The 25826-nt window shown below is 43.1% G+C and overlaps 1 protein-coding gene and 1 non-coding gene across 2 annotated transcripts; both read left to right on the plus strand.

Annotated features, from left to right (window-relative positions):
• The first annotated feature begins 4696 nt into the window (after nt 1-4696).
• Nucleotides 4697-9907, plus strand: LOC129560772 (uncharacterized). Its single transcript, XM_088833565.1, is given in 1 exon segment — nt 4697-9907. A coding segment is annotated over 1 exon segment (5211 nt).
• A 5619-nt stretch (nt 9908-15526) lies between these two features.
• LOC148778860 (signal recognition particle RNA) lies at nt 15527-15825 on the plus strand. Its single transcript, XR_016038475.1, has one exon.
• The last annotated feature ends 10001 nt before the right edge of the window (nt 15826-25826 follow it).

Raw genomic sequence — 25826 nt, forward strand, 5'->3', positions numbered from 1 at the left:
TGTCACCTTGCTTATTTAACTTATATGCAGTGTACATCATGAGGAACGCTGGGCTGGAAGAAGCACAAGCTGGAATCAAGATTGCTGGGAGAAATATCAATAACCTCAGATATGCAGATGACACCACCCTTATGGCAGAAAGTGAAGAGGAACTCAAAAGCCTCTTGATGAAAGTGAAAGAGGAGAGTGAAAAGGTTGGCTTGAAGCTCAACATTCAGAAAACAAAGATCATGGCATCTGGTCCCATCAGTTCATGGGAAATAGATGGAAAAACAGTGGACACAGTGTCAGACTTTATTTTTTGGGGCTCCAAAATCACTGCAGATGCTGATTGCAGCCATGAAATTAAAAGACGCTTACTCCTTGGAAGGAAAGTTATGACCAACTTTGATAGTATATTAAAAAGCAGAGACATTACTTTGCCAACCAAGGTCCGTCTAGTCAAGGCTATGGTTTTTTTAGTGGTCATGTATGGATGTGAGAGTTGGACTGTAAAGAAAGCTGATCGCCGAAGAATTGATGCTTTTGAACTGTGGTGTTGGAGAAGACTCTTGAGAGTCCCTTTTACTACAAGGAGATCCAACCAGTCCATTCTAAAGGAGATCGATCCTGGGTGTTCATTGGAAGGACTGATGCTAAAGCTGAAACTGCAATACTTTGGCCACCTCATGCGACGAGTTGACTCACTGGAAAAGACTCTGATGCTGGGAAAGGTTGGGGGCGGGAGGAGACAGGGACGACAGAGAATGAGATGGCTGGATGGCATCACTGACTCGATGGACATGAGTTTGATTGAACTCCGGGAGTTGGTGATGGACAGGGAGGCCTGGCGTGCTGTGATTCATGGGGTCGCGGAGAGTCGGACACGACTGAGTGACTGAACTGAACTGAACTGAATTATAGAGTAGAAATCAATTTCTGATTCAGTAAAATCATGAATCAGTAAAAAAGACTTAATCATAAAAGACTTTTCCTTAGTTCTTGGAAAGAATGAAGATGACACTTTCTCTCATCTATTTAAATGTTTGTAAACACAGCACACTTTGAATCACTTACAAAAACTTTCTTTTCTTGTAAATAGAACCAAGCAAAGCCCATTCTGTAGCACTTTCATCATTTTGTTTTGACTCAACATTACCAGTATTTTTGCAAACCAGAAATACTTTTCTTCTACAATATTTAAATGTCCTCGAATGCTACATTCTTGTCATTGGATTTGAAGATCTGTTTGTTAAATATGAGTCAATAAAAAAATTACAGAAGAAAACAAAAATTGTGTTAACAGGCAGAGTGTACTAATGGTAATTCTACTTTCTTGAAATAGATTGCTGTGACATGGCAGTTAACAGTAATTAATAGGTAATAAACAAAAAAATAAAATGTCAGGTTGCAAGTAACCTTGTCAGGTTTCTAATGTTGTTCTGGCCTCCACAAATCAGTCAGGCTAGTTAGGAGGATCAGACAGCAATTAATATCCTAATGCCTGTGAGACCAGCAGCATGTCATGAATACTAGAGTTGAATAGGCTGTACTGAAGTGTGGCTATCCCAAGGGCAGAATCCAACAGCAAAGAAGAAAATGCTTCTCCAATTGTTTCCTCCCTGGCTGCTATTTGCATCTCTTTTAAACAATGTGTTATTCAGATAAAGCACCTATGCATATAATACAATTACTCAGTGGTATCCTTTAAAACTGAAAGAACACGTCAATACAATTTCTGCTCTGATGAATATTCATTGAGGGAGCTTATAACTGTAAACAATACTAGCATCCACTTTACCTTTGTAGCTCCTCATTTTAGCAACAGAGAATGTGTATTAGTTTATTTGCCTTTTTTTTTCTTATCTAAATTACTAGAAATGAGAAATGATAAACTCATTCTGCCTAGTATAATATGGATGATCAATAATTAATAATCAGAAAATGTAAGTTTACAGTGCATTTTCAAGACATTATTGGGCTGATGTCTCAGATGAAATCATTTCTGTTTTGAATGTGGCAAATTCACATTAAACATTCTTGGCTTTAGCTCCAAACTTTGAACCTTTGCAGTAAATACAGACAAGGTGTTAATTAAGAGACCTGCCAATCCAAATGAATAATAGAGCACTGGAAACTGCACAGGTGAGGGCCTGACCTTCCTCATCAAAGAGGAGTTCCAATGCAGAAGTCTCAATTTTGGAACTATGACTATGGAATAATGAGAAAATGGGAGGGAAAGAAACAGACAGTGGGATCTCCATTAACTCATTCAGCTTTGTAAAAACTCAGTTTGTAAAAAAAATGCTGGAAATGTTTAATGAAAGGCTTTTCAGGAATAGGAAATGAATAAAGGTCACTGTGTGTATGTATGATTTCTTCAACCCAAAGAGTGCCAACTAAATACAAAGTGAAAATAGATACTTCATAAGGGCTCTTCCTAAATGCCCCACTTTAAGTAGTAGTATGTAAAACATCCATCTTCTTCAGGACATGACACAGGCCGAGTTAATTCAGCCTTCTCAGCTCCTCAGTGGGTGAGGAGGTGGGTGTGCAGAGAGTGACGCACGGTGGGAAGTAGAGGCCCACCGTCAACCCAAAGACAGTCACCTTTGACTCCACTATAGCCTGTGCATCTCAGTCACCTGGCAGTCCAGGGCAGTCCAAGCCAGAAACCTTTCATCAGGTAATTCTCCTCCTGATTTTAACTTGATGACTAATTTGGCAACTCTCTTCTGGACTGGGGATCCTTCCAGCCTGAATGTGAGACCCAATCATCATTGACTCAGGACTCTGAATTATAAATCTCTGAGTTTTTTCAAATATTTGGAAAAACCTAAATCATTGTGAAGATGCTTCTGAAGCTACTAAATATGTCAGGCCATGAGAATAAAAAAACTTATCAGTGAGGACAATACTACAAATAACTTAGTTGCTTTAAGAAAGAAGCTTTGGCTTTGGCCTCCTTACTAGGGAAATCTCCAGGCTGAATAGAGAATAAGAGGAAAATCATCTTGTGAAGACAAGTGGCATTTACTGAAAGCCAGTTATGGACTTGTGCTGTTCTATGACCGTTTTAAACCTTCATGACAACTTTATGAAGTAAAGGCCATTATTATACCCATTTTACAGATAAGGATTCTGGGGCACAAGAGGTAATTTGCCCAAGAATACTATTCTATCCAAGTCCCTAGTTTTAGGCATGAATCCTGGTGTTTGGGGCATTACAGGGATCTACCACCATCACTTGTTTTCACATCGACTCTATATACGCAAGATCACAGGAATATATAGCTGTTTCCACTCAACTCCACGCACCTATGTAGATAAACTAAGTGGTCACACACCCAGTCTTTCAAAGCAGAAGGATATTTATTGTAATAAGAAAGAAACAGCATCTTGTCCCCACCTGAGGACCCAGGACAGGGATTTTTCCGAACGAAATACCTTCTCCCAAGTCGACTGTCAAGGGAAAGTGGAGCTGGGTAGTAATTCCTTCAGGACCACAGCTTGGCCATGCTGGATCTCTGGCAAGGAAATGACAGAGTGAATTTCGGCTTTAGGGTATCACCTGAAAAGATTTTTGCCTAGCCTTAGCTTGTGACCAGGGTTTGAGAAATCCATAATTTAACCATCTTGGGCCAGGTCTCAAAAAGCCCCTAGAGGGAGGAGGGGATTGGGACACACAAACTTGAGTCACAGACTCCTCCCTAAAAAGATCCCGCCGGCGCCAAGAATTAAGAAACTCCTCCCAAGAAAAGTCCCGCCGGCGCCAAAAGTCGAGCCAATCAGAGTAAAAAAAAAGGGAAACCCCCCCCAGAGTAAAAAAAAGGGAAACCCCCCCCAGAAAAACCCCGCTGGCCAATGAGCTTCCGTGCATGTATGAACTGGCCAGTGAGCTTCTGCCAGCTTGATCTTTTGAACAGAAAATAGGTGCTTGTGTAACCTGCCGCCTCACCCGAAAAACCGCCTTATTAGGACCTCGCTTTTAAATCAGCCAATAGAGACCCAGTAACCAAGCTTCTCGCTTCTGTACCCACGCTTCCCGCCTTCGCCGCTCCTATAAAAACCCCTCACTCCAACCGTTGGGCGCGCAAAGCCTACCGACAGACTTTGTCGCCCCAGGTACCTGGTATTCGAATAAACCTCTTGCTGATTGCATCCGGACGTGAGTGGTCTCGTTGTTCCCTGGGAAGGGTCCTCCTGGAAGGAAGACTCTCCGTGGAGGTCTTTCATTTGGGGGCTCGTCCGGGATCGAGGCCCTTTCTCACCCAGGGACCACCGACCCACCACCGGGAGGTAAGCTGGCCAGCGCTCTTACGCTCCTATGCTTCTGTGTTTCTCTGCTTCTACGCTTCTGTACTGTACATGTGCTCTAGAGTTCAGCTGAACAATCTGTATCTGGCAGAACTGGGAAGGAGCTGACGAGCTCGGACTTCCTTCCGCAAGCCTGGAAGACGTTCCACGGCTGCCTGGAGCCCGATTTTTCGGTGCTCATCTGTCTCAGTCCACGGACCAAATTGGACTTTTTGGGGCTCAGCCTCTGTCCGAGGGGTACGTGGTACTCCAGGGAGACGAGGGAACCGGACCCTCATCTACGTCTCCATCCGAGTTTTTGCTTTCGGTTTTGCGCAAAGACCGCACTGTGCGATTTTGGTGTTGTGGTGTCTGTTTACTGTTTGTTTGTTTCATAGTGGGATTTGTCCTTCTAGAAGAGATGGGTCAATCCGTAACCACCCCCCTAAGTCTTACTCTGCAGCATTGGAAAGATGTCCTAACCGTTGCCCGCAACCAGTCGGTGGAAATTCGGAAAAAAAGATGGATCACCTTCTGCTCGTCCGAATGGCCATCCTTCCACGTGGGTTGGCCACAGGACGGGACGTTTAACCTCGACATTATTTCTCAGGTGAAATCCAGAATCATGGATCCAGGACCGCATGGCCATCCTGACCAAGTGGCTTACATCGTAACTTGGGAAGCCCTGGCCTGTATTCCCCCGCCTTGGGTCAAACCCTTCGTCACCCCCAAAGGCCCCTCTCTCCCATCAGCTCCAACCCCTCCGCTCCTCCCTTCACCCGCCCCAACCCGACTTTCTACTCACTCTTCTTTATATCCAACCCTGACTAAAGCCTCTAGCGAACAGAAAGATAAGAGGCCACCTATGACAGTTCCGGTGTTACCGCCGGAGGAAGGCCACCTCATAGATCTCCTAACCGACGACCCCCCACCTTACCAAGGCCCTGCCCCAAGGAGAGAAGCTGCCCCAGCAGAAGCAGCTCCCAGCGCCCCGACCGCTCCGGCGCCCTCCCCGGTGGCCGGACGACTGCGGGGCCGCCGAGAGCAACCCCCAGACTCCACCTCGCAGGCCCTTCCTTTGCGAACGGGGCCAAATGGCCAACCCCAATACTGGCCCTTTTCTGCCTCCGATCTCTATAATTGGAAAAATAACAATCCTTCTTTCTCCCAAGACCCCTCCAGGCTAATCTCCTTAATTGAGTCCATCTTAGTTACTCACCAACCCACGTGGGACGACTGCCAACAGCTGCTGCAGGCACTACTAACCACTGAAGAGAAGCAGCGAGTCTTTTTGGAGGCCCGGAAAAATGTCCCGGGCGAAAACGGTCGTTCCACCCAACTACCTAATGAGATTGACGCTGCTTTCCCCCTGGGGCGCCCCGACTGGGATTTCTCCACGGTTGAAGGTAGGAACCACCTACGTCTCTATCGCCAGTTGCTCATAGCGGGTCTCCAGGGGGCAGCAAGACGCCCCACCAATTTGGCCCAGGTAAAACAAGTCATCCAGGGTCCTGAGGAGTCCCCCTCCGCCTTCCTAGAGCGGCTTAAAGAAGCCTACCGCATGTACACTCCTTATAACCCTGAAGACCCGGGGTGCAACCTCCCCATGTCCTTTATCTGGCAGTCCGCCCCAGATATTAGGAAGAAACTAGAGCGATTAGAAAATCTCAAGGAGAGTTCCTTACAAGACTTAGTAAAGGAGGCAGAACGTATATTCAATAAGAGAGAGACACAAGAAGAAAGAGAGGAAAGGCTTAGGAAAGAGGCAGAAGAAAGGGAAAATGCAAGAGATCGTAAGAGAAATAAAGAGTTTAGTAAACTGTTGGCCACCGTAGTTTCAGGACAGCGGCAGGATAAGTTAGGGGGAGAACGGAAGGGGCCCCGAATAGATAAAGACCAATGTGCATACTGCAAAGAAAAAGGACACTGGATTAGAGACTGCCCAAAGCGACCAAAGGGGCCCCGCCGACCGAGGCCCCAGACGGCCCTGCTAACTTTGGAAGACTAGGAGAGTCAGGGCCAGGAGCCCCCCCCTGAGCCCAGGGTAACTCTCGACGTTGGGGGGCAACCTGTCACCTTCCTGGTGGACACCGGCGCTCAACACTCCGTGCTGACTCGTCCTGCGGGACCCTTGAGTAACAAGTCAGCGTGGGTCCAAGGCGCCACGGGAGGTAAGCGATACCTGTGGACCACGGACCGAAGGGTACGCCTGGCCACCGGAGAGGTAATCCATTCCTTTCTACATGTGCCTGATTGCCCCTATCCCCTGTTGGGACGAGACCTCCTCACCAAGCTCAGGGCCCAAGTGCATTTCAGAGAGGCGGGATCTTGTGTGACGGGGCCCCAAGGGGAGCCCCTCCATGTTTTGACCCTAAAATTGGAAGATGAATATAAGCTCTACGAAGAGGAAAGACCTAATGAGGCTCAAGGCGACCTCTGGCTACAAAAATTCCCGCTAGCATGGGCCGAGACCGGGGGGATAGGACTGGCCGTTAGACAGCCGCCCTTAATAATATCTCTAAAAGCTACCGCCTCCCCGGTGTCAATCAAGCAATACCCCATGTCCCGAGAAGCCTACCAAGGAATCCGGCCGCACATCAAGAGACTCTTAGACCAAGGAATCTTAATCCCCTGCCGGTCGCCCTGGAACACCCCCCTCCTCCCTGTAAAAAAGCCAGGCACGGGAGACTATAGGCCAGTTCAAGATTTGAGAGAAGTCAACAAGAGGGTAGAAGACATACACCCTACAGTCCCCAACCCGTACAATTTATTGAGTGGGCTCCCGCCAACCCATGTCTGGTATACGGTGCTAGACCTTAAAGATGCCTTCTTCTGCCTGAGATTGCATCTAGATAGCCAACCCCTTTTTGCCTTTGAATGGAAGGATCCAGAGCTGGGGATATCCGGACAGTTAACTTGGACCCGCCTCCCACAAGGGTTCAAAAACAGTCCGACCCTTTTCGATGAGGCTCTGCACCGAGACTTGGCTGACTTCAGAGTCCAACACCCAACCCTCATCCTGCTGCAATATGTAGATGACCTCCTACTAGCGGCAAAAACGGAAGAAGACTGCAAAAAAGGTACGTCTGCCCTCCTCGAGGCTTTGGGGACTTTAGGATACCGGGCATCGGCAAAAAAGGCCCAAATATGCCAACAACATGTCACCTATCTGGGCTACCGGATAAAAGAAGGACAGAGGTGGCTGACTAAAGCCCGCCAACAGACCATCATGAACATTCCAGTCCCTAAAAACCCCCGCCAGTTGCGAGAATTCTTGGGGACAGCGGGGTTTTGCCGCCTTTGGATACCGGGTTTTGCCGAAATGGCGGCACCTCTCTACCCTCTCACAAAACAGGGAGCATACTTTGACTGGCGGGAAGAGCATTCCAATGCCTTCGAAAATATTAAGAGGGCCCTATTGACCTCTCCCGCCCTCGGGCTCCCGGACCTGACTAAACCCTTCGGGTTATACGTAGATGAAAAGCAAGGTTATGCAAAGGGGGTCTTAGTCCAGACCATAGGACCCTGGAAGCGCCCTGTGGCATACCTCTCCAAGAAACTAGACCCTGTGGCGTCAGGATGGCCACCCTGCTTACGCATGGTGGCCGCCATCGCAGTTCTCACCAAAGACGCCCACAAGTTGACTATGGGACAACCTCTGACCATCTTCGCCCCCCACGCGGTAGAAGCCCTCATCAGACAGCCACCAGATCGCTGGCTATCCAATTCCCGGATGACTCACTACCAAGCCATGCTCCTGGACACGGACCGAGTGCATTTCGGTCCCATCGTGGCACTCAACCCGGCCACCCTGCTCCCGATCCCGGAAGAACCCGAATGGCATGACTGCCACTTGATTCTTGCGGAGGCGCATGGGACCAGGCCAGACCTGACAGACCGACCACTGCCGGACGCGGACTTCACCTGGTACACTGACGGTAGCAGCTTGGTGGACAACGGACAAAGGAAGGCGGGGGCAGCTGTGACTACGGAAACCGAGGTAATCTGGGCAGAAGCCCTTCCGCCGGGGACCTCAGCCCAGAAAGCCGAACTCATCGCCCTGACCACAGCCCTCCGGATGGCAGAAGGTAAGAAGTTGAATGTGTACACCGACAGCCGGTACGCATTCGCCACAGCCCACATCCACGGGGAAATTTATAGACGCAGAGGGCTCCTTACCTCTGAGGGAAAAGACATCAAAAATAAGACTGAGATTCTAGATTTACTAAAGGCCCTGTTCCTTCCCCGAAAACTCAGTATCGTACATTGCCCAGGACACCAAAAAGGAGACAGTCCCGTGGCGCGAGGAAATCGGATGGCCGACAGAGCGGCCCGAGAGGCGGCCTCAAGCGGGCCACCTGATGCCTCGCAAATCCTCCCTCTGGCCTCGGGACTTGTCAATACTTATGCCTCAAATTGGCCGTTCCAGTATACTGAGGAAGACATAGGCCTACTACGGAAGATGGGAGCCTCCTATAAACCTGAAGAGGGATGCTGGACTTATCAACAAAAGCCAGTAATGCCCAAGAAACAGACTCAGGAATTCTTTGACCATCTACACAAATTAACCCACCTTAGCCCCCGAAAAATGAAGGCCCTCATAGAGAAGGAAAACCCATATTATTTATTAGAGGGGGACAGTCTTTTACAGCAAGTGGCAGGCAGCTGCAGAGCCTGCGCCCAGGTTAATGCAAACAAAGCCCGATATGGGATCGGAACCCGGGTGCGGGGACACCGACCAGGCATACATTGGGAAATCGACTTCACTGAGGTGAAACCAGGACACTATGGCTATAAATATCTCTTGGTGTTTGTGGACACTTTCTCTGGCTGGGTAGAGGCCTTCCCCACGAAACAGGAGACGGCCCGAACAGTCACCAAGAAGCTGCTAGAAGAAATTTTTCCCAGGTATGGAATGCCCCAGGCACTAGGGACCAATAACGGGCCAGCCTTCGTCTCCCAGGTAAGTCAGCTGGTGGCTAAGCTGTTGGGGATTAATTGGAAATTACATTGCGCCTACAGACCCCAAAGTTCAGGGCAGGTAGAACGAATGAATAGAACCATCAAGGAGACCTTAACCAAATTAACGCTTGCAACTGGCTCCAGAGACTGGGTGTTCCTACTGCCCCTGGCCCTATACCGAGCCCGGAATACCCCAGGGCCCCACGGCTTAACCCCATTTGAAATACTATATGGGGCCCTACCGCCGGCCACCACTCTCCTCGATCCCCATATTGCTGAACATGCTAACAGCCCTTCTTTAAAAGCCCATCTGCAGGCGCTCCAGATCGTACAAAAGGAAGTTTGGGGACCACTGGCCGCAGCCTACCAGGAACAGCTGAACAAACCCGTGATCCCGCACCCATTTCAGATTGGAGACTCTGTCTGGGTCCGCAGACATCAGACTAAAAACCTCGAGCCCCGGTGGAAAGGACCCTATACAGTCCTCTTGACTACCCCAACCGCCCTGAAGGTAGACGGCATCGCTGCTTGGATCCACTCTTCGCACGTTAAGCGTGCCCCGTCATCGAGCTCCGCCGACATCAGCCAAGACAGCCCGGACGGACCGCCTCGATGGAAGCTCCAGCGCTCTCAAAATCCACTCAAGATAAGACTTTCAAAAATTATATAGCTGTAATCCTTATAATCTTGGGTTCCCTGTCACCTGTATCCCCTGCTAACCCCCATACCCCAAAACAAATAACCTGGAAACTTCTAGATGGGCTAACTGGCGAGGTACTCAACTCGACCACCGAGATTCACCCCCCCAACACTTGGTGGCCAATTCTGTATTTTAACTTCAAAGACCTCGTACAAGTAACTTGGGCCGGGGGACTTCTGCAGGACAACGGGTTTTGGGCATGCCCAGGGTATATGAAAAACTGGAAAACTTGCGGGGGCCTACAACATTATTGGTGTAGTTCTTGGTCCTGCGTGACCTCAAATGATGGCAAACATAAGTGGGACGTTGGAAACAGGGATGGAATTATCTTCTCGTTTGCACTAAAGGCCCCCGACTGGGGTGCATATTCCCCAGGCCCAGACGGGAAAGATAGGTATGCCCAAGTTAAGATAATGTTCAACCAAGAAACAGCAAAGGGACTCCGATGGACTTCAGGGCTCAGCTGGGGAATTCAGACCACTATGGGGCCCATCTATTGGCATGGCCCCTATTACGGGGGTATCTTAACCATCCTCCAAACCATAGAAACCCCAGGCCCCACTGCTGCTGTCGGACCCAACACCGTCCTGACGGCTCGGAGCCCTCAAGCCCCTAAGATACGCCCCGTAATCAAAATTAGTACCCCCTCACCTAGTCAGTTGACACCTCTGCCAGGACCATCAGAGGCCCCTACACCAGAAACTAGGGACCGATTATTCAACCTGGTACAGGGAGCCTACTTCGCCCTTAACGCCTCTGACCCTGACAGGACCCAAGAATGCTGGCTGTGCCTAGTGTCTAGTCCCCCTTATTACGAGGGTATAGCAGTCGGGGGCAACTACTCCAATCATACCCAGGTCTCCAGCCGATGTGCTTCTGGCACTCAGCATAAACTAACCTTGTCCCAGGTTTCTGGAAAAGGACTTTGCCTTGGAACCATCCCCAAAACCCACCGGGTCTTATGTGACACCACCAAAACCCTAACCGGGGGCACCTACTATCTAGAAGCCCCTACTGGGACCTATTGGGCTTGCAGCACCGGGCTAACCCCATGTGTCTCTGCCGCAGTGCTTAACAGAACCACTGACTACTGTGTCTTGGTTGAGTTATGGCCTAGAATAACCTACCATAGTTCTGAGTATGTCTATAACTATTTTGAAAAAAAGTTTCGTTATAAGAGAGAGCCTGTTTCTATCACCCTGGCCGTGCTGCTTGGAGGATTTATGGTGGGAGGAATAGCGGCAGGATTGGGCACGGGGACGGCAGCACTCATAGAAACTAGTCAGTTCAGACAGCTCCAGGCCGCCATGCACACTGACATCAAAGCATTAGAAGAATCTGTGAGCGCTCTAGAAAAGTCACTTACCTCCCTCTCCGAAGTAGTTCTGCAAAACAGGAGAGGGCTAGATATCCTATTTTTGCAGGAAGGAGGGCTTTGTGCAGCCCTAAAGGAGGAGTGCTGCTTCTATGCGGACCATACCGGGCTAGTGAGAGACAATATGGCTAAGCTAAGAGAAAGACTCAAACAGAGGCAAAAATTATTCGAGACTGAACAGGGATGGTTTGAAAGTTGGTTCAATCGCTCCCCCTGGCTCACAACCCTACTCTCCTCCATCATGGGCCCTCTAATAATTATCCTGCTAATACTATTGTTTGGCCCATGCATTTTCAACCGGCTAATGCAGTTCATTAAAGACAGACTGTCAGTTGTGCAAGCCTTGGTCCTAACTCAGCAATATCACCAAGTAAGACAAGGTGAATATGAATAGAAATGGCTTAAAAACCTCGAATGAAAGATTCCATTCTTATTCACAAGAGAAATGGGGGAATGAGAAATCCATAATTTAACCATCTTGGGCCAGGTCTCAAAAAGCCCCTAGAGGGAGGAGGGGATTGGGACACACAAACTTGAGTCACAGACTCCTCCCTAAAAAGATCCCGCCGGCGCCAAGAATTAAGAAACTCCTCCCAAGAAAAGTCCCGCCGGCGCCAAAAGTCGAGCCAATCAGAGTAAAAAAAAAGGGAAACCCCCCCCAGAGTAAAAAAAAGGGAAACCCCCCCCAGAAAAACCCCGCGCGCGTATAAGCTGGCCAATGAGCTTCCGTGCATGTATGAACTGGCCAGTGAGCTTCTGCCAGCTTGATCTTTTGAACAGAAATAGGTGCTTGTGTAACCTGCCGCCTCACCCGAAAAACCGCCTTATTAGGACCTCGCTTTTAAATCAGCCAATAGAGACCCAGTAACCAAGCTTCTCGCTTCTGTACCCACGCTTCCTGCCTTCGCCGCTCCTATAAAAACCCCTCACTCCAACCGTTGGGCGCGCAAAGCCTACCGACAGACTTTGTCGCCCCAGGTACCTGGTATTCGAATAAACCTCTTGCTGATTGCATCCGGACGTGAGTGGTCTCGTTGTTCCCTGGGAAGGGTCCTCCTGGAAGGAAGACTCTCCGTGGAGGTCTTTCAGGTTTAGCAATTTTAGAATCTATTTCTTCTATTTCTGTGTTAAAAGGTCCAACCACTTAGTTGTTCATCTTTCCCAGATGGCCTGTGAACTTGGAGACTCACTTCCCTATGTTTTTTTTTAATCCATATTATATTCTATATGTAGAGTTACCAGGTAAAAACCACATGATACCCAGTTAAGTTTAGCTTGCAGAGAATTTCAGAGAAATTCAAGTTTAAGTGGGCATCAAGTACTTTTCTATGCTAAATCTAGCAACTGTATTCTACAGCTAACTCATTAGAAATGAGGGGAGGGGCAAGCCACTTTTCATTGAGCAAGTCATCTTGTTGAATGTAGATTAGTTTAATAACACTAGAAGCGAAAGTATTTTTTGTACAGATGGATGTAAAATTCTCTCTTAAACTGTATATTATAAATTAATTACATTACATTACATTCAGGCTCTAAATCTAAACATATTTAGTATGATTCCCACCATTCATTCTTCCAGGCTAAAATAAGCACTGCAACAATTTTCAGGAACTTTCCTCCTATCACTTGTAATTAAGGGTTCCAGAAAGATGAATTTTCTTAAACACCGAAACATTTTAATTTTTCCTAGAAATTTTTCTGAGGGGTACTTCACTCTGCTTTCTTTACTTGGGGGTGATTATTGAACATGGCTTCCTCTGGAAAAATCAGTGTTATCATTACTAACATAAATTCTTTGAGTCCTTAATACAATAATACACCCCACAGTCTATAGGCACATAGAGGACTGTTTTTCTGTCTGTAAATGGTCTCACTTTGCTGTGCTTTTATGGTTGCATGATGCTGTTTGCTTTCCTCTCTCTCCATCTCCAGGAGATGGGTGTGTGAATGAAGAACCAAGGGAAAGCTCATTTACAGACTCGGGGCTTCCTAGGTGGCGCTAGTGGTAAAGAATCCACCTGCCTATGCAGGAGACATAAGAGACTCAGATTCAATCCCTAGGTTGGGAAGATCCCCTGGAGGAACACATGGTAACCCACTCCAGCAATTATCCCATGGATAGAGGAGCCTAACGGGCTACAGTCCATGGGGTCACGAAGAGTTGGACAAGACTGAAGTGATTTAGTACACAGCACACGCATTTGCTATGGGCCAGCTGTGATTTTTTTGCAGCTACTTCAGAGGCCTGCTTGCACCTCGAGGTCTAGTTTTGTTCCTGACAGGTGACCTTTTTTGGATATGTGAAGAGCTGCTCTACGTTTGTCATTAATTTCCAAAGGGTGTTCTACTGGACACAAGTTTTCTATAAAATGTTAATAGATGCCTCAAGAAAAGCTTTAATAGTTGAAGAGTTTGAGAGACAGTGAACCCGTAAAAAGTTAAACCTGTAAAAATTTAAAGCTGCCTCTAAAGAAATTTTCATTATGTTAACAGGGATTATAAAGCGCCAGGTGTTTAACGTGTTGTGTGGCATATTTTGATTTTATCTGTACACATAATCTCTTTTGGACAAAATCATACTGGACACATTCTGACATCTTGTCATCACTCATAGTTTTAGTTGTACACAGAAGCAAAAACCTTAAGCATGATATAAGTTTCATTCTAAAAACTTAGGAAAAAGGAATGACATAATGAAATGATTTATAATGGGGATGAATTAATATCCTTTATGGATTCAACTAATTATGCGCTGGAGACAGTTCTTTGAAAGTAATAGCAAATGTACAAATCTTCAGGTCAGGACGTTAACTGGAGGACAAATTTCTTATTTAGAAGTAAAGAGTTGAGCTTCTGAATGCTCATGTATTAGAAACATAATGTGTTAGGGTTTAGAACCCATAAAATATACTAACAGAACTCCTTCCTGCTCTCTGGACAAGTTCAATGAGAAGCTAAAACTAAAGGTTAAATAGAATTTAATGATTCCAAGAGAAACTGCCAAAAAGTGTCAAATAATCTTGGCTTCTTTTTCTTCCTGAACTGCAACTTGTTTCTCTCTGTGCACTTATAATATATATATATATATATTATATATATAGGTATATATATATATTTCAGGTAAATATTATTGCTTTTAATTAATGTTTGATATTATCGTGTCATTAGTTTGGAAGTTATTGATGCTAAGTATTGAAGGAAAGGACTGTACATTTTGTTGAGAGGAACACACTAATATCTGGTTTAAGCATGTGTGCCTTCTGTCTTTGCCTGAAGACACACACACACATAAATATATTTCTATTAATTATAAACATTTAACCATGTATAACGATGCCCTCTGTTCTTCATTTTGTCTCGTCAGAAATATATTTTTATGGCTTGGCATCAATGATAAATTGTAACTTGAATACTTAATCTAATCTGGGTTTAGATACTTGTTGCAAAGACAAATCCACAGCTTCCTGCAGCTATATTTTCACCTACTGGACCCTGCATCCTTAGTGATCTGTGTGGAGAGGATCATTTTGACAATAACGAATTCCTGTCAGTCATGCTTCTAAAGTGTATTACATGTATGGATATTATTTAATTCTCACAATAAAATGTTCACAATTTCATTTTAGAGATAACAAAACCAAGGCTTATTCACCCCAGAGCAAGTTAGTAAGTAGCAGAGCTAGAATATGAACATACAAGTAGTCTGATTCCAGGGGTTGTTCTTAATAACCACTGAAAATAGAAATATGGGAGTGATACTTAGATTATTCCATACAACTCTAATTCTGCAAAGGCAATGGCAAGCCACTCCAGTACTCTTGCCTAGAAAATCCCATGGACGGGAGAGCCTGGTGGGCTGCAGTCCATGGGGTCGCTACGAGTCTGACATGGCTGAGCGACTTCACTTTCACTTTTCAATTTCACACATTGGAGAAGGAAATGGCAACCCACTCCAGTGTTCTTGCCTGGAGAATCCCAGCGACGGGGGAGCCTGGAGGGCTGCCGTCTATGGGGTCACACAGAGTCAGACACGACTGAAGTGACTTAGCAGCAGCAGCAGCAGAGCCTTTCCATGGGTTTCCCAGCAGCAATGTGACCAGTGAACTGAATTCTTACAAAACTTTACAAAGATAAGAGGAACAGATAGAGATTCTTCCACTCACGTGACCATAGCTGATGAGGTCTGATATCTTGATTAGGAATAGTAAAGTGCTGCTGGGCTTGGTGCCTGGTGCCTATCGTCCCAGTTATTTGGGAGGCAGAGGCAGGAGGATGGATTGAGTCCTGGAGTTCTAGGTTGTGGTGCGTTATGCTGATGGGTGTCTAAATTAAGTTCAGCATTCATATGGTGACCTCCTGGCCACAGGTGACCAGCAAGTTACCTAAAGAAGGGTGAACTGGTCCATGTCAGAAACAGAGCAGCTCAGAACTCCTGTGCTGATTAGTAGTGGGATGGTGCCTGTGAAGAGCCACTGCAGTCCAACCTGGGCAACATAGTAAGACCTTGTCTCTTTTGTTAAAGGAATCTCATATCCTCTGGCTTCCCAGGTGGCTCAGCGGTAAAGAATCCACTTGCAATACAGGAGATGCAGGAGACTCGGGTTCTATCCCTGGGTTGAACCTGGGAGCCTAGCAGGCTGCAGTCCATGGGGTCACAGAGTCAGCTGAGCAACTGAGCATGCATACCTCTTAAATGTTCCATACATTCCCTAAAAATATATGGAATTCCATATATTCCCTAAAAAAAAAGAAAAGAAGAGTGAAGTGCTAACATTACTGATAGCCAGTGTTTCTATTTCCTTGAGTAGGAATATATATTATTCTAAATCCTGGGAGAGGGGTGGACTCTGTCTTCCTTTACTTTTAATATCCTACAATGCAGAACCAAGTGCTTAGTAGTTGTTCCACAAAGACTTTCTGAGTGATTCTAACTTTACTGATAAAATTGAGGCCCTGGGACATGAAGACCCTGACTAAGGCATTAGAGTAAGTGGTAGAAATTCCCACCCATGGTCACAGGTCCATTTCATTTTTCACTTTGTTGACACTTGGTGTTGATCTCTTGAGTTAATTTATAGGAATGTTAAATTGCTGGAATGATTTAAACATACTGACGTTGTGCCTGTCATGATCATACTAGAGTAAACACAGATAGCTTCATTATCATGACTGGGTCTTGCTGGTGATCAAGCTGATACTGTTGGTGGTTTGCTAAAGCTAATTACTCTCCAGATGTATTTGGGCCAGCAGCACTTTTTGGCTTCCTTACAGAGCATCCCTATCTTCAAGCAGGCTGGACAAATCTCCTTTGTATCTTCACTAAGAGTCTCAGGTGGTAGCAAACAAATGCTTTTTCTATTTTTCCTCTGAAAAAGCTATGAATTATGGTAAACTCTTTAGGGTTGGTAGATCAATCCACACATTCTACTCCCTTCTCTGACAATGCATTTTCAAAGACAATGAACCTTCTTTCCAAACAAGAACCATTTCACATGAGAACCTTCCCAAATATCCTAACAACTTGCATCTTGATGGATCTCTTTTATTTCTTGTTGCCCACTCATTATTACTGAAGTATACATATTTTCTTTTTTTTTAACTTCTGACAAATTTTTGGTAGTATCTGTTCTTTCATGCCTCTGAATTTTACCATCATGCTCTCTGTAGACGTTGTTCAGTCGCTAAGTTGTGTCTGACTCTCTGTGACCTCGTGCACTGTAGCCCACCAGGTTCATCTGTCCATGTGACTATCCTGGCAGGAATACTGGAGTGGGTTGCCACTTCCTTCTCCATTTTTATGCTATTAAGATGGCCAAAAATGCAATCATCACACTTCAGATACTGTTATGCCCGCCTTTTCCTGTTTTAGAAGAACATGTGCAAAAAGAACTTTTTAAAAAAAATCTGTGGAACATAATATGTGTAATAAAAGATTTTAATTGTCACTGACTTTGAAGTCAGGTTACACTTGGATGGCTCTGATAATTATCACATGAACATGCTACTTAACTTTTATACACTTAGTTTTCTATACTGTAATTTCCTTATCTATAAAGTGGCACTGAGAATAAAACTTGTGTCATAGGGCTGTGGGCATTAAATTAGATAACGCATGAAAAGTGCTAAGCAGAGTACTAGTTGTACTGAGCATGTGTTAATTACTTATTTGTATCTTCCATATTGACTGATATAGAAAGCAGGTCTTTCCAGGTCTGGGAAGGGTAATGTGTGCCCAGAAGTCACAATGAAATCTCCTCCATTATAGTAAGGAAAAATACTTGCTGAAAAGACAAAGCTATAGGAGTTTTGTAAGTGTGAATACTAATGGCACTGCTAGCCTACTTAAAGTGATACACACACACACACACACACACACACACAATAGAAGCAAAGGTTGTTATTCAGAGAGTCACATAAATGCAGTAACAACAAAACAAAGAAAAACAACATAAAAACTCTACCATATTACTTTTTGGGAACTAGTATCTTTAAAATCATATGTCCTTAGGTATGATTCATAACTTCAATTCCATATGCCACATTAGATGTCTGCATTGTAACTATACTTATAAATACTAATACAAAATTATACTTTTGTGGCTGAAAGTGTATATTCATTTGTGGGAGAAAATAATAGCAAATGAAGCAACTGACAAAGAATTAATCTCAAAAATGCACAAGCAACTCCTGCAGCTCAATTCCAGAAAAATAAATGACCCAATCAAAAAATGGGCCAAAGAACTAAACAGACATTTCTCCAAAGAAGACATACATATGGCTAACAAACACATGAAAAGATGCTCATCATCACTCATTATCAGAGTAATGCAAATCAAAACCACAATGAGGTACCATTTCACGCCAGTCAGAATGGCTGCCATCCAAACGTCTACAAGCAATAAATGCTGGAGAGGGTGTGGAGAAAAGGGAACCCTCTTACACTGTTGGTGGGAATGCAGACTATTACAGCCACTATGGAGAACAGTGTGGAGATTCCTTACAAAACTGGAAATAGAACTGCCATATGACCCAGCAATCCCACTGCTGGACATACACACCAAGGAAACCAGAATTGAAAGAGACACGTGTACCCCAATGTTCATCTCAGCACTGTTTATAATAGCCAGACATGGAAGCAACCTAGATGTCCATCAGCAGACGAATGGATAAGAAAGCTGTGGTACATATACACAATGGAATATTACTCAGTCATTAAAAAGAATACATTTGAATCAGTTCTAATAAGGTGGATAAAACTGGAGCCTATTATACAGAGTGAAGTAAGCCAGGAAGAAAAACACCAATATAGTATACCAAAGCATATATATGAAATTTAGAAAGATGGTAATGATAACCCTGTATACGAGACAGCAAAAGAGACACAGATGTATAGAACAGTCTTTTAGACTCTTGGGAGAGGGCAAGGGTGGGATGATTTGGGAGAATGGCATTGAAACATGTATACTATCATATGTGAAATGAATTGCCAGTCCAGTTTTGATGCGTGAAACAGGGTGCTCAGGGCTGGTGCACTGGGATGACCCAGAGGGATGGGATGGGGAGGGAGGTGGGAGGGGGTTTCAGGATGGGGAACACATGTACACCCATGGTGGATTCATGTCAATGTATGGAAAAACTACTACAATTAACACGAATTAGACAATTTAAGAAGAAAAAAAAAAAGAAAAGTAAGAAAAAAAAATTATACTTTTGTGGCTGAAAGTATATATTCATTTGTGAACAACCCACACTACAATTAGATTATGAAGGTAAGAAATACTTTATATTTAAATAAGGAAAGGGGTTGCCCATGGGCTCAAGTCCTCTTGTTCTTTGTTCTTCTTGGTTTGTGTGACAGAACCCCTAAACTTGTAGATGAGCTCCAAACTGCCCCCCACCTGCCAAGTTTTCTATGCTTGACTTGCCTCAAAAGTGTACTTCATTTTGTTTCACTGAGTTCATGAGTGTACAGATATTTATAGTTTATTTCAGTATTAGCACACAAAAAAATGTTAGGCAATTCTCTGGTCCAAAAAAATAAAATTAGATGCTAGGTTGGTGTAAGTCAAAGGTCAGGGTCTTTAGGAAATCATCACTGCCCATCTTTTGATTTATTCTTGTTTTTAGTGACTTTTGGAAACAACACTTTTGAAAGGCTCTAAAAAAATCTGTCAAAAGCCTCTCTTCTTCTAGGTAGGGTGATCATATTTTCCAAACAAATGTGAGTAATTATGACTCGATAAAGATTTTACTTCCACTTGTGATGAACTGTCTTAGAGGTGACATATGGGAACCTTGAATATTTCAAGGTTTAAGGGAGTGGTTCACAAGTTTTGGAAAGTGAGGAACCGTTCTTTGAGTGCCTCCTGTATGGCAGGGTCTAAGTTAGGGGATTATCAGTTAATTCATGTTATGACTCAATGAGTTGGCTCTTTATATTTTCCTATTTTCTGAGGAAAATTAAAGCTTAGAGAGCTTTTCCCCAAATCACATGGCCAGTAAATTACAGAGGCTGGATTTGAATCCAGGGACAGTTCCACCATGTAATAAAGTTTCATTAGATTTTAAAGGTTCCAAAAAAATCTACTTAGTAAATTCTTTAAAACCAGTAGACTTTTATACATCTGAAATTGTTTAAACACGGGAATTTCTAGAAGCAGGGGAAAGTCTTTGAGGCTCTTTGAAATCTTCACAATCTGATTTTAACAGGTGGTACAAAACTCCTCTTTTTCCTAACAGAAGCTAACTTCAAAAAAAACCTGATTTTGAATATTAACATAATTAAAGCTATCAGGTAGTTTTCTTATTTTCTTTATAAGATATTAGACATCTTGGATCATTGCTACAATAACCTTGCTATATGTGAACCATAAAGTCTATCTACCATAAGGATAAATGAAGTTTTCATAATGAGTGAGGGTAATTTTCCTATATTGTTAAAAATATATTTATACTGCTTTGCACATCAGCTTTGGTTTATAATCATAATTCATGAAAGCTTGACATGTGACTATAATCTAGAAACATAATGAATATACTTATAATTTTGAAATAACAAGTTCAGTTCAGTTCAGTCGCTCAGTCGTGTCTGACTCTCCGCGACCCCATGAATCACAGCACGCCAGGCCTCCCTGTCCATCACCAACTCCCGGAGTTCACTCAAACTCATGTCCACAGAGTCGGTGATGCCATCCAGCCATCTCATTCTCGATCATCCCCTTCTCTTCCTGCCCCCAATCTTTCCCAGCATCAGAGTCTTTTCCAGTGAGTCAACTCATCACATGAGGTGGCCAAAGTATTGCAGTTTCAGCTTTAGCATCAGTCCAAAATAATAAGAGAATCACCCTAATGTAATAGAAACAATATCGCCCTGGGCTTTGTCCTCATATCGTCACAAGGTGGGTGTAGAGGTTTGGGTAATGCCTTGGTCTCTCTGGAGCCAGTTTCTTCAGTTATCAAATTTATTGGGTTGGACCAGATGATCTGCAGGTTCCTTCCAGTTTTAAGGTTAATAATCCTCAGAATGAAGGGATCAGAGGGGAAAAACACTATGCTGAAGAGGTTTTGTGTGCTCTGAGCTGCCTTTTAGAAAGTTGGCAGTAGCCTTTAATCAATCATGAACCAGAGGGCAGAGCTGCAATGTGAGAATTGAAAAGCTTCTTGCTCTTAAATTTTAGGTGCATTTCTGATACTGCAGGGTGGTTTAAATGTCTCTGAGTGCCCGAATGCCACACAAAGCTCACATCACTCGAATCATTATGAAACCTTCACAGATGTGCACGGGAAAGATTTTTCTGAGGAAGTTGGAAAAATGAAACTGTAAATGTCTTCCAGCTGGCATGCCTAAATGTTCTTCATCTCACTGGAGACATGTTCAGGTTAATTTCCGCTGATGACTGATAGCTCATCCAAATGTTACTCAAGATAATGTAAAGCAATTTTTCTCTCCTAGTGATGAACTCAGATAAGAGGGTGATTACTGGGGGGAAAAATCGTAACTAACATTTCTTAATTGAAAAAAATGGTATCATTACAAAAACAGAAAATTAAATTACAATAACTTTTTGAAAAGAAAAAGACTCAAGGTTGGAACATAAAAAGCATAAGGCTAATTACATACATGCATATGGTGTGCATTCTAGTTAAGTACTGAGGGAGTTAACACCTTCGTGCCTAGCTGGTTTAGGTCGTGCCATTTACATCCTGCTGTTCACAACAATAATGATAAGAGATGGGCTGCCTGCTATCACAAAGTACCAGATACAGACCATATGGCAACAAGGCAACATGAAATTTTTTAAAATAGCAGTTTTCTCAAGATTTAAAATAGTTTGATAGGTTAAGACATGCAATTTATTGTACATTTCCTTAATTCCTTTAAATTCCTCTTCTTATCCTGGCATTGTTGCTGGCTGTTCTTCAGCCATTTAATGTGAATGTGAAAACAAGCAAAGAGCATGATTACAAAAATCATATATCCTGGAATGTAAGTTCTTTACTTTGGACCATTTCCTTCTTTAAACGACAGCTTCTCTCTCTATAGAAACAGCAGAATTCCAGGAAGAAAAACATAAAAAGGGATGACAAGATATTTAGAAATATGCGTATAGGCAAACACATATGATGTGAAGTGATTTCTTGAAAGTAAATATAAAAATGATGTAATCATAGAATGTTAAAGCTGGAAGCGATCCCAGCGCTCTTCAGACTCACCCCATTGCTTTACAGAAAAGGAAATTGAGGCAGAACTGTGTTAAACCACCTGTCCAAAAGCACATGAGAGTTATTGACAGAAATGAGTCTATTATTTAGGCCTACTGACTTCCAGTCTAGTGCTACTGCAAAATCTGTATATTATATGTTTATAGAGTTAAAGATAATATGATTTCAAATAATTAATTTATGATGATTGATTGAGAAACTGTTTGGTGTACAACAGGTAAGCAAACCCGGGACTTCGTGATTAAAAACAATATATTTCTAACAAATACAATATATATTTTGAGGAAAAAGTTGAATACCTCTTTAATATGATTTTACCTGTTAGCTGAATTAGTGAGTTGACCTAATCACTCTATGCATCAAAAAAATTTGGTATCAATTTCATAATCATTTCACAAATTGTTTTCTCTAAACAAATTAAAAATGGTGTATGTTTTGACAATGATATCCTCTTTTGTAAAATGGGTCGATGTAGTCTAAAAGGTCCTTCTCCACTCCAGCAGATTATGGTTCTAGTGTACCCTGTTCACAAAGAAGCTTGACTTTTGAAGCTGTGATCAAAGAACTCAAGGTAATTTAACTTTTGCTCATTTAAAAAAGCCATCACTCTACAGTGTTGGCTAAAGCTACATTTTTGTTTAAGATAGCTATATAACTTCAAATTATACCTAGATATTTTAGAACATCATTCTCAAGATAAATGTTCAGAAATTTCTACCTACTATTGATGGGCCCATTATCCATTAGAGTTTTTCTGTAACTCACACTTAAGTGTATGAAATAAGAGGCCATTGAGACTATTTACATCTGTGCAGAATTTTCAAACTTATTTTTTTTTGTGAGTGCAATGTACTTTTAAAAGCATTTGAAATTAAACTGTTCTCATCGAGATTGCATCAGACTTTTTGCCTCTATATTTTCATATTCAAACGCCATGATTAAAACCAATCCCAATATCAGAGCATCAAGAGGACAGGTAATAAAGCGAGAGGGACAGTCATGGTTAACAGAACTTTCAGTTATAAAGCTGAGTAAAAAACTGAGCTTAGAAACTTACAGCTAACAACTGATTTATTAAGAAGTGTTTCTGTTATTCATTTTGATTTGATTGTAAACTACTCAAGGACTTCAAAGGGTAAAGACAAATGATTACTAAAGACTAGTCAGTAATTATGTAAAAATCGATCATTAAATTTTAGGAAAGTCATTATCCACTTCAAGTTTTGTCAAAATGGCTGATTCTGGGGCTGGAGAAAGGAGAGTATAAAATCTAGGAAGAAAAAAAAAAAAACTCAAAAACTGAAAACCAGATGGGTGGGGTATACTGAAAAGATATAGGAGCCAAACTGAAAGAATTCCCAGTGGGCAGAGTTGGATCAATCTGAGCCACAAAATAAACAACAATATTGGATTATAACACAAAGTATAAAACATCCATGAATATACACCAATATAAATAAGTGATTAAGTAAATGAGGAAGAGATGAATTTCTTGCACAGAAGAATTTCAAGTAATCTCAGTTCAGTTCAGTTCAGTCTCTCAGTCATGTCCCACTCTCCGTGACCCCATGAATCACAGCATGCCAGGCCTCCCTGTCCATCACCAACTCCCAGAGTTCACTCAAACTCACATCCATCCAGCCATCTCATTCTCTGTCGTCCCCTTCTCCTCCTGCCCCCAATCCCTCCCAGAATCAGAGTCTTTACCAGTGAGTCAACTCTTCGCATGAGGTGGCCAAAGTATTGGAGTTTCAGCTTTAGCATCAGTCCTTCCAATGAACACCCAGGACTGATCTCCTTTAGAATGGACTGGTTGGATCTCCTTGCAGTCTAAGGGATTCTCAAGAGTCTTCTCCAACACCAGAGTTCAAAAGCATCAGTTCTTCAGTGCTCAGCTTTCTTCACAGTCCAACTCTCACATCTATACATGACCAGTGGAAAAACCATAGCCTTGACTAGACAGACCTTTGTTGGCAAAGTAATGTCTCTGCTTTTTAATAAGCTATCTAGGTTGGTCATAACTTTCCTTCCAAGTAGTACGCATCTTTTAATTTCATGGCTTCAATCAGAATCTGCAGTGATTTTGGAGCCCCCCAGACACTGTTTCCACTGTTTCTCCATCTATTTCCAGTGAAGTGATGGACCAGATGCCATGATCTTAGTTTTCTGAATGTTGAGCTTCAAGTCAACCTTTTCACTCTCCTCTTTCACTTTCATCAAGAAGCTCTTAGTTCCTCTTCACTTTCTGCCATAAGGGTGGTGTCATCTGCATATCTGAGGTTATTGATATTTCTCCCAGCAATCTTGATTCCAGCTTGTGCTTCTTCCAGCCCAGCGTTCCTCATGATGTACTCTGCATATAAGTTAAATAAGCAGGGTGACAATATATAGCCTTGACGTACTCCTTTTCCTATTTGGAACCAGTCCAATAATTTATGTAGCTACTAATCCCTCAAGAAGGTGAATCTTAACTCTGTACCTTAAATGTGAGCTGTGCTTAACAACTTACTCGCAAAGGGTAGAAAAACAACAACAGCAAAAAAAACTATAGTGAGAAGCAAATGCTATCTCAGTCAAATGACCAATGTCAACATTATCAGTGATAATGATAGTATGTACTGATAGCATACATTCTTGATGTGACAAGAAATGCATGTCACCTCTACGGTCTTCTTCCCACAAACCTGCAATCTCAACCTAAAAGAAAACATAATACACACCCAAAGCGACATTCTCCAAAATGCATGACCAGTATTCCTTAAAACTATCAAAATAAGATAAAAAACAAGAAAAGCCTGAGAAACTTTTAAGACCAGAGGAGACTAAGAAGACATGATAACTAAATGTACTATGTACCCTGGATTGGATCCTGTAACAGAAAAAGGAAAAGGATTATATGCAGAGAATGAATGAAATCTGAACTAAGTATGGAGTTGAGTGAATACTAACATAATGGTATTGGTTTATTAGCTATGACAAATGTATGATGCTAATATACTAACAACAGGGAAACTGGGTGTGAGATATGTAATAACTATTCGTATTATATTTGCAACTATTCTGTAAATCTAAAACTATTCTAAAATAAAAATTTTATTTTAAAACAAAGAAATTTGATATTTTGTTCTCTAAGGTATTCACAAGGTATGTGGCAAGCTTTGACTGGCAGTTTCTATTTGATTAAGGCTTTTTGCAAAAAAAGTTCAGAATAACTAGACAATAGAAGACTTGCTTAATGGAGACAGTTTATATGAGTATCTGACAGAGAAATAATTATGCTGCCGCCTACCACAAAGCTCAAAGCATTTTTAGAGTCATCATTCACTTTCTAATGTGATAAAACTTATGAAAGTGTGTTGTAAACTGTCAGACTATAAAATGTATACCATAATTAGTACTGGGCTTCCCTTGTGGCTTAGCTGGTAAAGAATCTGTCTGCAATGCAGGAGACCTGGGTTTGATCCCTGGGTTGGGAAGATCCCCTGGAGAAGGGAAAGACTACCTACTCCAGTATTCTGGCCTAGAGAATTCATGGACAGTCCATGGGGTCACAAAGAGTTGGACATGACTGTGTGACTTTCACTTTCACTTATAATTAGTATTACTTGGGAAATAGATGGGGAAACAGTGGAAACAGTGTCAGACTTTATTTTTGGGGGCTCCAAAATCACTGTGGATGCTGACTGCAGCCATGAAATTAAAAGACGCTTACTCCTTGGAAGGAAAGTTATGACCAACCTAGATAGTATATTAAAAAGCAGAGACATTACTTTGCCAACAAAGGTCCGCCTA

This window comes from Moschus berezovskii, chromosome 1 (genome assembly GCF_049115385.1).
Source record: "Moschus berezovskii isolate FMDL1 chromosome 1, NW_MosBer_1.0, whole genome shotgun sequence".
In the NCBI taxonomy this organism is placed as follows: domain Eukaryota; kingdom Metazoa; phylum Chordata; class Mammalia; order Artiodactyla; family Moschidae; genus Moschus; species Moschus berezovskii.